Source organism: Melospiza melodia, chromosome 3 (assembly GCF_035770615.1).
Source record: "Melospiza melodia melodia isolate bMelMel2 chromosome 3, bMelMel2.pri, whole genome shotgun sequence".
In the NCBI taxonomy this organism is placed as follows: Eukaryota; Metazoa; Chordata; class Aves; order Passeriformes; family Passerellidae; genus Melospiza; species Melospiza melodia.
This window is the reverse complement of record NC_086196.1, coordinates 51139366-51154461: the sequence shown is the minus strand read 5'-3', so window position 1 is coordinate 51154461 and position 15096 is coordinate 51139366. Positions and strand designations below refer to the sequence as shown.

At 44.9% G+C, this 15096-nt stretch overlaps 1 protein-coding gene across 1 annotated transcript; it reads right to left on the bottom strand.

Annotated features, from left to right (window-relative positions):
* Window positions 1-1485: 1485 nt before the first annotated feature.
* On the bottom strand, window positions 1486-14484 carry DACT2 (dishevelled binding antagonist of beta catenin 2). The gene is given in 5 exon segments (XM_063151720.1): window positions 1486-4068; window positions 6573-6860; window positions 8287-8419; window positions 13753-14219; window positions 14222-14484. Coding segments are annotated over 5 exon segments (2880 nt in total). The 5' UTR covers window positions 14415-14484; the 3' UTR covers window positions 1486-2269.
* Between the last annotated feature and the right edge of the window lie 612 nt (window positions 14485-15096).

The window sequence follows — 15096 nt, the reverse complement described above, 5'->3', positions numbered from 1 at the left end:
GTGTGAGTCGTAGAGGCAATGATACCTCATCTGGCATAAAACCTGTTAGTACAAAATTAAGTCATCATTTTTCTTTATTTGAATTGGCAGCCCGAATTCATTCTGTATCAGCACTTTCATCATGTGTCTGGCAACGTTTCTGACGGAGTATTAACAGCCCTAAAGCAGGATTTACTGAGTTGTGGGACCACAAACTTATTGTTTGAGCTTACTCCGATAAAAAGGCAGGGAGCTACTGAGTGGCACATTTTACCAGGTTTCAGAACACTCCTACCCAGAGCACTTTTCTACTTAAGAACAATTTCCTCCTTCATGAAAAAAACACCCTCAAAATTCCTACCTAACCAATAAACCCCACCCCAACACAGAAAATCCCTGGATTAAAAGATCATATGTAACTTTTGACACACTCCCCCAAATGAAACCTTTTGTGTAAATGGAAAAAAGAATCCTTTCATGGTGTAGAAAGTCAACAAAGCATAAATCACTATTTTGTTTGTTCTGTTGCTAGACATGCTGAACAAGAAACCACTGCCAGACTTGTGAATTTCTCAAATTAATCCTTCCAGAGTGACTATGTCCAATACTCTTGGAACAATGAAAAAATGTTCGAACATATTCCACTGACTAAAATGTCATGCTTTCCTAGTTATAGTAAAGATGATGTTATGTGCTAGTTAGAATACTTTAAATAAATGACTTTACATACCTTTTACTTTATTAATTTTCCACAAATTATTTGAAAATTGAGCAGTTTCAAAATATGAAACAGCTTCCAAATAGAAGGCATTGGGTGAAAGTTGTCTTTCAATATTTCTGTTGGTTACCGAATCCTTGGAGTGAACAATCACTCTTTTACCCAGTTTCTGCAAAGCACTTACCTTTTGTTTTAGATCCAGTTCAAGCAGCTGAATGAGGTAATGCCTACATCTCCTGGGCTGGGAATGTACTCAGACTGAGCACTGAAATAGGGCAGGCGGATAATACCTGCTCTTTTGTAAATTCAGGGTGAACTTCAGCTCAGCTTCCAGATTGCTGTGCTCAGGGGAAAGAATTAGGACTGCTTGTCTGAAAACAAAAAATTCATTTTGTGAAGAAGTCACAAAATTAATTCTTCAATTTAGACACTGATACAAAGCTTCATATCAGTGCCCTTAAATGCATTCAAAACGTATTACATATACATAAATATATGTTTTAAATTAAGAGTTTGTTCTGAAAAAATTGCATCATTTTAGGTGAGTCAGTTAAGCACTACCCTGTCCTCAATAAAAACACCATTTTCAAATTCTTTCATTTAGAATCAGGTGCTGAAAAAGCTTCCCTGAGGCAGAGGGTGAGCAGACCCTGGTTCTCACTGAGCTACAGTGATCCTCTGAATATAGAAAAGAACCCCTCTGCACAGTGATCATAAAAACACAGAACTATTTCATATCAGAGACCAGAATAATTTTCTTTAGACATCAAAAAGTCAGACAAGCACAATTTTCAGTACATTAAATAGTATTTATTGAGTTTGCAACTTCAGGGGCAAAGCTATTATCTCAGTCCCAGCCAAACACACACTGTGGCATGTGGCCCTCATGTTCTTTCATCCATTCAACAAATGAACAATAACATGGAACACTGTAAAGAGGGGGGTTGAAAAAACAACCCAATGCTATTTTGAAAAAAAAAAAAAAAAAAGAAGCAAACTGAAGTCTTGTTCTCATTCACAAATACACTTGCCTTCTTGATTAAGCATACTATGTTTTTATGGAAGAACAGATTCCTCTTCCCAGTGTTTGGGAGAAGGTATGGGATGGCTGATCTGAAATAAAATAAAACTATAGGAAACAGTGATTTTCCATATGATCACAATAACAGCTAGATGGTTAATACAGACGTCAGACTGCAAGAGGGAAGTACACTTTCTTCTTAGCAAGTCTTTCTGTCTGGACTGATTCTGTGGGTGCATATGGTTAAAAAACCACCAAGGGCCTGCCTGTAAAATCTTACAGGGGAGGTTGTTTTCATTTTCACCATGGTGACCCTTTTGGATAATTAAAAAAGTCATCACATAATATACACAGAGCTTCATATTTACAGAATAAATGGCAAAAGAGGGATTTACATACAGGGACATTTATGTTCAGCCATTAACAAACACGATCCCTTGTGTAGACTCAGGGATTATTCACAGTTCCTTTAAGAAAGTCCTTTTATTTTGCAAATGCAAATAGACATCCAGCAGGATGTCTCACTGTAAGAAATAGATGCTTGCTCTCCCTTACACCATGGTCATGACCTTCAAAGAGGCAGGTTGGAACCTCCTTATCTTCTTCTTCAGTGCCTTTGAAGCTTTGATGCGACAGATTTTGGGCACTGGAGGAATAGGCTTGGAAGAGGTCTGGACAGTCACGGATTGTCTGACTGAACCTTCAGGCCAAATCAGCTCACTTTCATCCCCCTCATCATAGTCAAGAGCAAGGCTGCTACTGTTACTGCTGCCATCCCAGTCGCCTTCACTGGACTCGCTGTCCCCGAACCGGTTGGCAGTGAAATCGCTGACCTCCCCTTCGCTGGTCTCTGCGATGGTGGAGTGAAAGAGGGAGGCGCACTCTGCAGAGTACTCCGAGTGGTCTGACTCGCTCTTGGCACAATCTCCGTGCGGCTGCCCCTTGGAGCGAGCCCTCGTGCTGACGCTGCGCAGGACGCCGGCTCTCCTCGCTGGCTGCCTCGGCGCTCCCAGGCCAAAGCTGTGAGCCAGGCCGGCCGGCTGGGCCTTGGCAGAGATCTCCACAGTAGACTGCCACTTGCGCTGCTTCTTCCTGCTGCCTGTGTCTGCACAAGCTGCTTCCAGGGAATACAGCGCATTGGCAGAGGCTCCGTAGAGCTCTGGCCTGGATGGCACAGCGGGGAGCCTGACCTGCACTGGGAACAGACTGGATTCCGAGCATGATCTGCCAGCCATGTCTCCAGAATATGAAGGTCTGCGCATGAGGGTCTTCATTCCTTGTGGTCTTTGGAGCTGATTCCACTCAACAGGCAGCTTGGTGGCCCCATGAGGCCCTCTCATCTTCTCCATGCAGAAGGCTTGCTTCCCAGGCCGAACGACCTTTTCACTGTTCCTCCTCTTTATCTTCACTGCCTTTGTTTTGGAGCTGGCAAACTTTACCCGGACTTGATGGGATTCTGCAGGGACAAATTGAGCATGGACAAACTCAGCTCGTGTCACTCGTTCATGACCCCCAGTGTAAGCCAATTTGGCATTGCCACACCTTTTGATGGGCAGTTTTTTGGGTGGGACAGCTTTAACATTCCAGGTGTCTGGGCTAGAGTCCTCTTGACACAGCTGTGAGTAGGACAAACTGCGCTCCATGCTGCTCTCTGTTTCTTCTGCCAGAGGAGAGCCCCTTGCTGCTGACTTGGCAGGATAACAACTATTCACAGCTGATGGCTCTGTGTCAGGTCGAGTGGATGACTGTTCTTCATTCATACAGCTCATGGTCTCCTGCTGCTTGGCACACTCCCCCTCTGGCACCTCTATTGACAGCTTCCCTTCAGCTTTGTTACTCTCCAGAGAACTCATCTGTTTTTCCAGCTGGCTACTGCTGCTGTTAATTTTCACTCCACCAGCGCTGGGGGTTATAATGAGTCTCTGGTGCATTGCAGCTGGCTGGCTCTTTGGTGAAACCCACTCACTGGCCTCAGCCCGACTGCTCCCTTTGCATCTTGTCAGCTGCAGCAATTTATTGATGTAACCCCCCGGCTTGACCTCAGTGGTTGGCCTAGTCTTAATCAAACTGGGACCTGTTGTACTAGGCATAGGTTTGCTGGGAGGAGCTTGGAAGTCTGATTTTGGGGATGTTCCCACTAGGGAGAAAAGGGGACTTTGTAAAGCAACTGCATGGAGGGGGCTTGGGTAAGGATACACATCAATGCCGTTCTTGGAGACCAAGTCATTCTGGAATTTGGGATCGATGCTGAGCAAGTGCATGTCTCCATTATGGCACTGAGGCAACATGGATTTGGGATCCATTTCTTTCTGAAATCTAGTGTCCGCTGGAATGAGTCTTTCCAAGTCACCTATATGGTGGATGAAAATAAACAACCTAATTAAATCATAGACAATTACATTCAACCCGGTTCATGCCAGAAGTGATATATCAGAGATGTGATAGCTTTTACTAAAATCAGTAGCATGGATAAAGAAAGTAATTTCAGTCTTCCAAGGTCAATGAATTACTTTAAAGCTTTTATCACCTAAGCATAACAGAATTTAAAATGCCTTTTAATGCAAATAGTAAAACTTTTACCTTTGCAGAAAATTTAAACTGTACTACTTAGATTTTTTTACTTAGAAAGTAAATCCGTGCATATACAAAAAAGTCCTAAAATGTCACAGACCAGCAGGAACCCAACTAGACAAAACCAAGGGATTATTTTTAGTTCTTGGCAGAGAAGTCATAGAAGACTGAACTGAAGAATCTTTATTTTCACAGAGGAATAAAATCTAACTACTAAAGGCTAACTACTCAGGCACGTGGGAAGTGTAGTCCCTGCAGATGACATTTATAGACACCAACTCCTATCTCTTCTATTTTTGGAGTATTGTCAAGATTGCTGTAACTTACTCTTCTTGACTGCAGCCCCCTCTCCCCAGCAGCATCTCCTGAGCACAGAGAGGAGAGGCTGTGTTCTTGTGTGAAGAAAGGTTGTTCCATCCAGACATGTCATTCAACAGAGCACAATGGTGCTGCGTTACCTCTGGGATCAAGAATTCTGGAACCAGTTAGCTTGGATTTCTCTGTACTACAATGCAGACTTTAGTGCCAACAAATCCTCAGCTAACCAATTTCATGGGTGCTTCATGCTATCACGAACTCAACTATCCCATTTAACCACATCATTCACAAACTATGTGAACAGTCACTTGATGACCATCTATGTCCTGTCACAGCAAGCTTTTAAAAGACCGCAAAATTCAGGGGTGGTCTGCAGTGTCCTACCCATGCACAGACCTGCCACAACAAAGGTTGGGCTGACAACCTAACAACCTAATTTCATAACAAAATATCTTTAGGAAATTGTTGGCAGTGTGTAATGCTGCACTCTTTTGCAAACAAACCAGGAAGGAGTCAAAAGCACCTTGTGCTTGCAATGTCTCAGCAAGCTTTCTGCTTGCCAATGAAAGAAAAGACAATTGGTCTGTACTTGCAATTTCCTGTGAGGAAAAGACAAATTTCTTCCCCTCTCCAAATGACAATTTTCTGAAGTAAAATCTTGCTTCACTTCCTGCAATGTGGTCAACTTTATAAGAATTGTTTCTTCAAAGCTATACCCACTACTACCCCATTACTTTTGTTTTTCACTGTGAAGGCAGTAAGAGGCTTTAGCCATGAAGAAGGGCTGAAGGAGGTCTGCAGTCTCTCTCCCATACCCCTGCTCAGTATCAGCTATCCCTTTTTGTGCTAGTCTATATAAAAAAAACAAAAAACAAAAAAAAACATTAAGCTCCTGGAGTCTCAGCAACATGTCTCAAGGCAGGAAAGTTTCTGAGAGAGAAAAATGTCTCCAATCTGAATATGGAAGCCATGGGTCATTAAGCTCAGCTTCATCCCCAGCCTTTGACAAGCCTTGAGAAGACTTTGCTTTTATGCTGTAATTACTGCCATCCCTTCAGGTGTGTCTACACATCTAAGTATAGAATGGGTGGTCTTTGTTTCTGTTCCAAGCCAGAGGTGAGTTAAGATCAGGTCAAGCAGCTGTAGGAATGATTCCAGAGTGGCAAAGTACTTGAAATGATGTTACCCATAGCTTCCCTGTGTTTTGTGTGTTCCATAATGTGTTCTATAATGGAACTGCTACACATCTAGCTGGATCACTCTAACACCAGGTTGCTTTGAGGCTATGGAAGAAGCTGTGATAAGAAGTGATACAATGTCACTTTACAGAAGGCAAACAAGAGATCTAGAATATTAACAGACTTGTCCATTTTGTTAAAGGTATGATGCAAATTCATGGCTGATCAATTTTTAGGCTCATGACTGCTCCCTAGATAGTCAATTAACTTTTGGCATTTTTTGTCCCTAATTGTACATCATAAATTATGAGAAAGAGTCATTGTGTGACTCAACATTAATTTGTGTAAATAGGGAATTTTGAGTTTACTTGAAATCTTTCATGCATCTCTGCACTTTCACATAAGGTATTTCAAATACTGAAACTCAAAAAAAATATCACAATAGTCTTTACAATTTTATCTCAGAGAGTATTTTTCATTTCTAAATGCACAGATTTGCATGTATTTGTTTGATTTGCATAGAAATGCATGTATTTGTTACTGTTTCACCCATTTTTTTTTATTGAATAATTCTATTATTTGTTACTGTTTAAAAGTATCTGGAGTATGGAGACACGGGGAAGTGGGACAGTAAATGGTTTGGCTCTGTGATTTTGATCCACTCTCACTTTGTGTATTGAAACTGACAACTAAATATTGATTACACATGACTAAACAAGGTCCTAAGAGCAATAACCAGGAATCAGCCCTTCTCTTGAATGAAGTACCCAGTTCTGCTGTATATTACCTGTGGAAACTGGCCTTGGTCTGGACCTGGCAGGAGTCCCAGAAACATCTCTGCTGGCTGCAATCCGACATCCATCACTGCCATAGGCTCCCTGCTGCTGGAAGCTGGTGGTGTGCACAGTGGTTTCATCTGCAGACTTGGGTCGGTAATCGAACACACTGAGCCTTGCTTTAGGGTGCTGAGAGCTGGGTAAGAGACTGGTGTGGGAGGAGGAGATGGACTCACTGTACACAGAGGTGCAAGAATTGGAGAGTGAGCAAGAACCACCATCACTCAGGTCGTAGAATCCTGCAGAGTAAAAATAAATAGGATATTTCATATTTACAGCAACTAAACATGCTCTGTAGAAGAAAAGTGCAGAGAATAAAATAGATCTTCATTTGCTATGTGCCACAAGCCTAATTTATTATCATTTATTAAGGTAACATTAGCAGAGGTATACTCTAATTCAACTAATCTTTACTGGGCTTCTGCATATTTACTTAGGCCCTGAGCCAGCTTGGTACACACACGCCTGCTTAGTTCTGAGGGTGGGATGGGATGAAGTGCTGCACCATCATGCCCAGTTCTTCACTGGGGAATCTCTTTGGGGATTATGATGCAACTGGGCCCTCTGTAAGACAGGGCCCTCTGACACTGTTTTAACTTGTACTAGGTGCATACAAGCACGGATTAGATGAGTGGATTGGACAGAGCAAAACGACCCTGTGATCAGAGCTGCCAAGTCTATAACAACTGGAATGTCTAAGGGCAGAGAATGGAGACTACCTTCTCTCTCCAGCTATTGAGATAATTTCCAGTAATTGTGGAAGCATTAAAAAAGGCTTTGTATAAATTCAAGGTATTAAATTTTATTATTCCTCTCTATAACAGAGAAGGAATATTTTCTTTTGAACTGTGCCTAAGTGAACAACTCCTGAACTTAAACACACAACAGAAACTTGCACATTTTACATGCCTTTTAAGTACCAGGCTACAAATATGTATGTTTAATTAAAAAAAAAAAAAATCTCCTTGTCTCACTGAAGACTTGAGGCTTTGCAAAAATTCTGTTTAAAAGAGCTACTTTCATTGTGTTTGACTAGATAACAGAAACCGGTTTTGACAGACATCCTAGCTATAAAAGTCTGAAGTACAGCTCTCTCTGTGAATCAGACCAGAAACTTGATACCCAGTATCTTTCTGTCCATGAGAGCTTTACTCTGTAGGGGTAGTTTTTCTCAGTGTCTTTTAATAGTGCTGTTTTGCTTCTACATAAATTCATTTGACAGGAGCACTGCAATAGTGATTTTCAAAGCCCTAGTGAGGTTCAGAATCCTCCCTGGATACAAGCAGAGTGTTGATATTGGTCTCCACTTCTTTTAAGTAGTCTAGCCATTTTACCAATGGTCATTCTACACTGCACAAGGTAATTAATACGTAAATCTGTCTCCTTCTCCTTCCATGTGTGGCTACAAAGTTCATTAAAAAAATATTAAATAATCCACAAAGAATACTGCATGAGTGAGTGAGCCCTTTCTAACTAAATCAAGCTTGCAGGGAAATTCCTAGCAGCTCTGTGAGCCCACGCTGTGCCAGATGACTATGATCCACTTCAGCCATGGGGCACCGTTTCTGACCAACTAATACAGAGAGTTAGTTTTGCTTAGCAGTTGACACTCTTCAATTCTCCTAGCACCATACTCCTGGGAATAAACAGCCAAGTGCACATTACCTGAGCTGGGCCGGCTGTCACTATCCAAGTATTCACTGGAGGTCTTACTGACGTCCAATTTCAGCTCACTTATTCGCTGGTCCAGCTGATCCAAGTGGCTTTTCAAGCCGACATCCTGTCTCCTCAAATGAGACTAAATCAAGGCAAGAAGGAAGAAATGAAGAATAATCACAGTTAGAATCTCAGCAGCAATGCATGAATTCAGGCCAACTGTGCCAGCAAGATTCTACTCTCATGAAGTGTTTTCCTTAGGCAGGGACTGCTGCAGTGGCTCTCTGTAATGAGACTGACCTAATGGACAAGGACAAAACATTTTGTTTCTTCATATACATTGTCTTCTGCCCAGCTAAACATGTTCTCAAAACTCACTCTGAAGGTACTTTACCCTTTGGCTTTTTTGTTATACCCATGGCAGGAACTGTACCTCTAAATATGACAGAAGTCTTTTAACTTAACATATCCTTATTGCGCTGCACGTTGCCATATGCTGGATCTGAGCCAGAAGAAGATGTAAATGTTATGGATTGTCTGCAGGGACTCTTAAGATCTGCCAGATGAAAGGAAACCACTGTGGCTGAGGCATCTTATTGCCCTACCAAGTAAAGGCAGCATGCCCACTCCAGTAAAATCCTTGGCTTTGATGACACGTCTTTATAGTTGAAAGGATACAATGCAAGAATTGTGACATCTATTTTACTGCAGGTTTTCCTTGCTTGTCTTGTGGCCAGATATCTCCACCCATTTCCTGGAAGGAGAAGGTGGCATTTGAATATGGTGGGGAAATTACTGTGTTTAAAACAAATGGTGAATAATCCTTCAGAAGCCAGCAACTAGACGTGCTGCCTGCTGCAGCCAGTGACCAGGCTGATCTGAGGTAACAGCTCCTGCAGTTGCTCCCCCAGTGTTGATGCCGTCAGCTTGGCACGGCAGATGGCCAGGCGCGAGGCACCAGCCAAAGAACCACAGTTGGTTTCTGTCACAAACTTCTCATGTGGCACCTGCCAAGTTATCTAAAGCCCTGCCACTATTTAGGCAGCTTCTAATTGTATCACACCTCACCATCCATCCTACAGTACTTTATAGAAAGGTGGTCTCTTGAAGTTGATGGTAAAGTTGCGCTCAGCCCTCAAGGGGATGGATTTCAACTCAGTAATGGTAAGAAAAACATTATTAAAATTCTTCTTTATGTGTCCATTTCATATTTAAAAACACAAGTGGAAGCTCTAGCAGCACTTCCAACCTCAAATATATAAAAATAAAAAAATCTATGTCCTTTGAACTAATTAAAGTATCTTAAAATTAAATGACATACAGAAAATCAAGATCGGTATGCACATGTTTTTACCTCCTTCCTTTTGTAGGAATTATTCAGTTTTTAACATTTGCATAGGTTTCTCCATACCTATAAATACTAAAAGAAAAAAAAGCTAAGATCCTAAGGTAATCAGTAAATTATTAGAAATTGTAAGAAAAAAAAATTCATATGCCCTGAGTTTCACAAGAGAACTCTTGAGGCTGGTGATGCTGCTGAGAAGAAAAAAAAATCTATTTATAGCATGCTTTTAAAGAGGACCGGAGGAACATATAAGACACAAGAAATAAAGCCCTTTTTGTTAGAGTCACACATCTAGAAAGGTTTAAACTCAAGAGGCTCATTACTGCTTCCTAGGGAAATCCACAGTGAGTGATTTTCCCTGATTTCCCTCTTCCTGTTTCACATAAACAAAAAAGAGGGGAAGAAATGGATAATAAAGGAGATTTTCTATTCCATCTGAATGATGGATGTACGACCTCCTCAGTACTTCTTTATTTTGTGGTAAAAAAGCAAAACCATGCCATGCCTTCTTCAATCCCACCTACTCAGGAAATCATAAAGTTCTGTTTCGAGGGCTGGAATTAATTGCTTAATGATTAATGTTTTGCCAGCCAATCCCTCAGTCTGTGGTTTCTGATTAATGACAGAGAGGCCACAAGGCTCTCAGGTATTCAAACATTATTTATTATACCTCCAGGTTCTGTCTGCGCTTTCACAGCATTTTAACCAACACACATGATTTACATCATCGTTTTTAACCCTTTTATGGTGCCTCACACCATTGGGTTTTCATGTTTCCAGCCACTGACCCAGCTTTGATCTTTCAGTTAACTACTTCTGCACTCTAAGAGGAGAGGCATTCCTCAAACCATTTGGATAAGAATGACTTTTCCGGTGTGTTTGTTTCAAGCTGTTATCGCTCCAATACCCACACTGGGCAGCACTCAAAACAGTAACCCCTAAATACACTCTTCCTCTATTCACCACATGAATTTTACATGTGACAAAACCTTGCAGGTAAAGTCGTCTGTTTGCTTGGGGCAACGCAGCTGTGAAGACTTCTGGACACTGCACAGTGTGGGACCAAACTTTCCCAGTCAACATGTACTACCAACAGGCTACAGTTTTGGGGAGGCAAATCTGGAGTATCACCGTACCACCCACTTAAGTCCCTGGTTTAAAAGATGTTTTCTTCTATGTAAAATTACCTAAAGGGAAAAAAAATCTGTGTAAAATGCAGGGTACCAACTGTTTGGTTTTATCTATTCAGTATAATGTGTCCCTTCTCACATTTTTATAACATCATAAACCACCTGAAAGCTTGCAAAACAAAATAATCAGATTCAAATAAAATAAGGTTTATAAATATGTCCTCTGAGGAAAGAGCTGAGAACATACTGGATATTGCAAGCTTCGATATCCACCTACACTGACAGCAATCATGGATTTCTTTCTTTGCATTAGCCTGAATTTGCATCGCTTTCCTCTTTGTCACCATGATGTTTGGCTAAGAGAAGTTTAGCACCTTCAGGATCTCTAATAGTGGGTGGCATCACTTAACTCGGCTCCTCTTCTGCTACAGAATTGACCCTGCCTGTGCTGTAGTAATTTGCAGTTGTCAGAAACGACGTTGGTCACCAAAAAGAGCCACTGGTTAGGGCAAAAAGGGCATGACTGTTAGGGGTAGCAGAGTGCCTAGAGCAGAGTGCTAGAAGGCCAGCTGATCACTGTCTCTGGTAAATGTTGTTGGGGAAGAGACTGAGATTCTGGAATGGCATCCACACGTGGTGTCTATGGCATTTGATGGCTCTGCTCTACTATTCCCAGTAGTCAGATCAAGTCCTTAAGGTTTCTGCCTCCGCTCTCCTGTTTCTTACCCTACCATTATAGAAGAAGCCTGGCTTGACTTTTTATCTGCCTTGTTTCCATTGCTGAGATGCCTTGAGCCACTTTCAGCTGACACAGCTTTCTCATTCTATGTTGTGAGGACCAAACTTTTTATGAATTAAACTGTGACCACACTAAAGCTCAGGGCTACAGTCCTCCTTGAAATCTGGAGCAAGGTGCACTGCAAGGAAATGTTACATTTACACTGTTAATGAGTTTCTCAATCTGAAAGCTTATAGAGCAGCAATCACATATTGTACCCTCCATGGGCCAACAACAACAGTTTTTGTTGCTGCTGAAGATGCATCACTCCTTGAGTAATGCTGTGCTTTGCATTTTCTGCTGTTTTCAATTTTAACTTCATTTCCTGCAATCATGAACAGAACTTTCATGGGTTTTGAGTAAAATACATCGCTCATGAGTCACTGGGAAAGTTTTCAGCCTGCGGTCACTGAGATCCTAGATCTATGAACTGCTTCTAAAATGACTGTGAAAAGCCCGTTTTCAACTGGGTTTACTTTGCTATTAAGGAAATCTGAGGTACGTACCTCTACTCAGATACACATCTGCAATTTGCAGGGGGAAAAACCCAATAAAGCTACCAGGAGGCCTGAACAGTACAGTTTGAAAAGCCTCCAGCAGCCAAGGGTCAATCAGAAGAGCTCTGTATTACTACTTTAAGCACAACTGTATTTTTGCTGAAGAACCTGTACCTGGATTTATGTGCTTCTGAGTCATCCTGAATCTTTATGAACATTTCCCTCCCAGGCATCCCAAGAGACATGTTTCCTATAATTGCACTGGCACCTACTGGTGAAATTCGTCCCTCTCTGGAGGTGTGCAGAGTTATTCTTGAGTCCACTCAACTGCATTTCTAAAGGGCAGCAATTAATGGGCAGCCTCTTTTTCCTTCCATTTTAATAGCTAGTTTCTCCAATGTTCTTGGAAAGCCAGCCTTGTAAGGTGCAAGTAAAATCCTGACAAATTCATCTTCTATTCTGATATTTTATTTGAAAAATATTACGCAAATGAGTAATAACAGCATGACAGCAGACACGAAAAGAAGTACAGTCCCTATGACCAGAGCTCATTGTGTGATTCTGTTACCCCACTGGCCTCAAACAGGCAATAAATGCCTTAAATTCTTTTGCTCAATTAAAAAAAAAAAAAAAAAAGCAGAAGCATTACTTAAGACTATCAATGACGGGTAATCAAGTGGCTGGCTGTCCACTTGTCTTGTATTTTCGTAATTTAATCAAGATATGCCCGTCGCTGTGTTTCCACACAGTGGTGGCTAGGTTTCCCTGAAGGTTAAAGCCCATTTTATCCTGAGGTGCTGCCTGAGAAAGCTGCCTACGGAGAGTGAACAGCCCTTCTGTTTTCACACCTGATGGATAACTGATGGCCAAGACTTGCACCAGTACAGCGAGGGAAAGGATTCTGAATTAAGTCTGAGTTTACTGAAGTGTGTAATTGCCTATACTAGAGATTAAAGCCCTTTACCCTTTGATTATTGTCTCAGCTATGAAACTCGGTTCAGCTACAAATCAGAATTGTTTTTTAGTTTCAAAAAAACCTCTGTGTAAGTGGCCGGTGCAGCACTTCAAATACAAGGTCTGGCATTCAGTTATTCCTCCCTTTTGATCATGCAATCCGTGGACAGAACAAAGTACTGCCGTCCCACGAAGCGTTTCCCGGCGGATGGGCTCCCGCTGGCGCTCAGCGGTGCGCGCTCCCGGGGGGAGGCGCAGAGGTGTGCGCGCCCCCACCCACCCACAGCCCCGAGCGCTCGTGCAGGTGTATCCCAGCCCGCGTGTCTCTGATCTCCTATGCAAACGGCTGCTGCCACTGAGAGCTGAGCGCTCTGTTACTGAAGTTAATCATCGCCTACTCCTCGGCTCAGGTGAATGAGCGGTGCCGGGTTAACAACTTCTCCCCAGCGCTCCCGCTGGCACGGCGCCCGCCGCCGGCACTGCCCGCTCCGGGCCGCCCGGGCTCGCCCCGCCTGAGCCGCGGCAGCGCCCGCCCGCTACAGCGGCTGTGGCGGGGCTCGCCCGACCCCGCCCGCCCCTGCCCGCGGAGGAACCTCGGCCGGCGGGGGGGAGCAGCGCAGGGGCCGCGGCTGCAGCGCCCCGCCCGCCCTCGGCACCGAAGGGGAGCCGGGTGTCTGACAGCCCAGGGGCGCTTCCGTCCGCCGCGCTCGGCACCGCGGCCGGGCTCACGGAGCCGGGCAGCGCGGCGTCCCGCGCACTGCGGTCCCTTACCAGCTGCTCCTTCAGGGCGGAGAGGGTGACCTCCAGACGGTGCTCCTTGCTGTGGGCGGACAGGGGCTGCTGTTCTCCGCCCGCCGCCGGCCACTGCGGCATGGCCAGGGCGGCCCGCACCAGCTCCCGCTGCTTCTCCCGAAGCACCTGGAGCTCCTGGAGGCCGGCGAGGGCCGCTTGCAGCCTCTCGCCCACCCGGCTGCGATCCCAGCCGCCCGGCCGCGGGGCGCCCAGCAGCATCGTCAGCGCTGGGCCGCGACACCGGCCATGGCAGGGGGGCGGCGGGGACGATGCGGGGCTGCTCCCGCCCCGGGCCGTGCCTGCGCTGAGGGCCCCTCGCCCCCCTCCGCAGCTGGCACCGGAGAGAGTGAAGCGGAGCCGTAGCGACTCCTGCGGTTTTGGAGGAGAGGTGGGGACGGGGGAGGGAGAGAGGGAGGGCGGGAGCGAAGGGAAGCGGCTGCGGCTCAGGCAGCGCCGGGGCCACCTCCCGGGTGGATACGCGGGGCGAGGAGCCAGTACCCAGCGCTCCCTCCGCCCCGCGCGGGGGCGGCTCCAGCCTGCCCCATCCCTGTCCCTGCCTCTGCCCGGGGGCTGCCCGCGCCTCGTCCTCCGCCCCAGCAGCCAAAAGGGATGGGGTGCCCGCCCTCTCCTGGCAGAGGCATGGGCCGGCGAACCGGCGCAGAGAGCCGGGGTGAGAGCGCCCGTTCGGCCGGGAGCGGTCCCCGGAGATGCTGCGGAGACCGGAGCCGAGCCGGTCGTCCTAATGCTGCCGCTGTAAATTAAAGTGATGCGAGGATATGTTGCGAAGAGAGCTCGCGGGAATAACAAGGCTTCCCTCGCGAGAACGTGGCGCTTGTGACTCTATCCCTTCTCCTCCTGGCTGGTGGTGCCTCCTGCCAGGCACACTGGCACTCATCTTGCTCTCCAGAAACCGACCCAATTGGGATCTCACTGCGCAAGTTCGCTGTCTTGCAATGAATTGTTGATTCTCACTTTGCATGCAGGGCAGAATTCTGTCTTGTGAGGTCAATGTGTAGTTCATTCCCCCCTAAAGTCATTTGAAGGGCTCAGGACGTGGAGCCCTTCATGAATGGGACATGAAAACAGAGTTGGCCATGGAAATTCAAGACTGTAGTGCTGTTGCTACCAAGAAATGCCAGCATTTAAAGCTCCCCAGACGGACAGCTGCAGCTCCTCCAGAGGTATCTGCTTAGCAGGCAGCAAAGACAGAATGCATAATCTGTAGTGATGCAGTGGGGGACAAGAAGCCCTGATAGCAAGAGTCTGATGAACACAGTAGAGACTATGCTACAGGAGACAGAACTTTTCTGCTGCCTACACAGA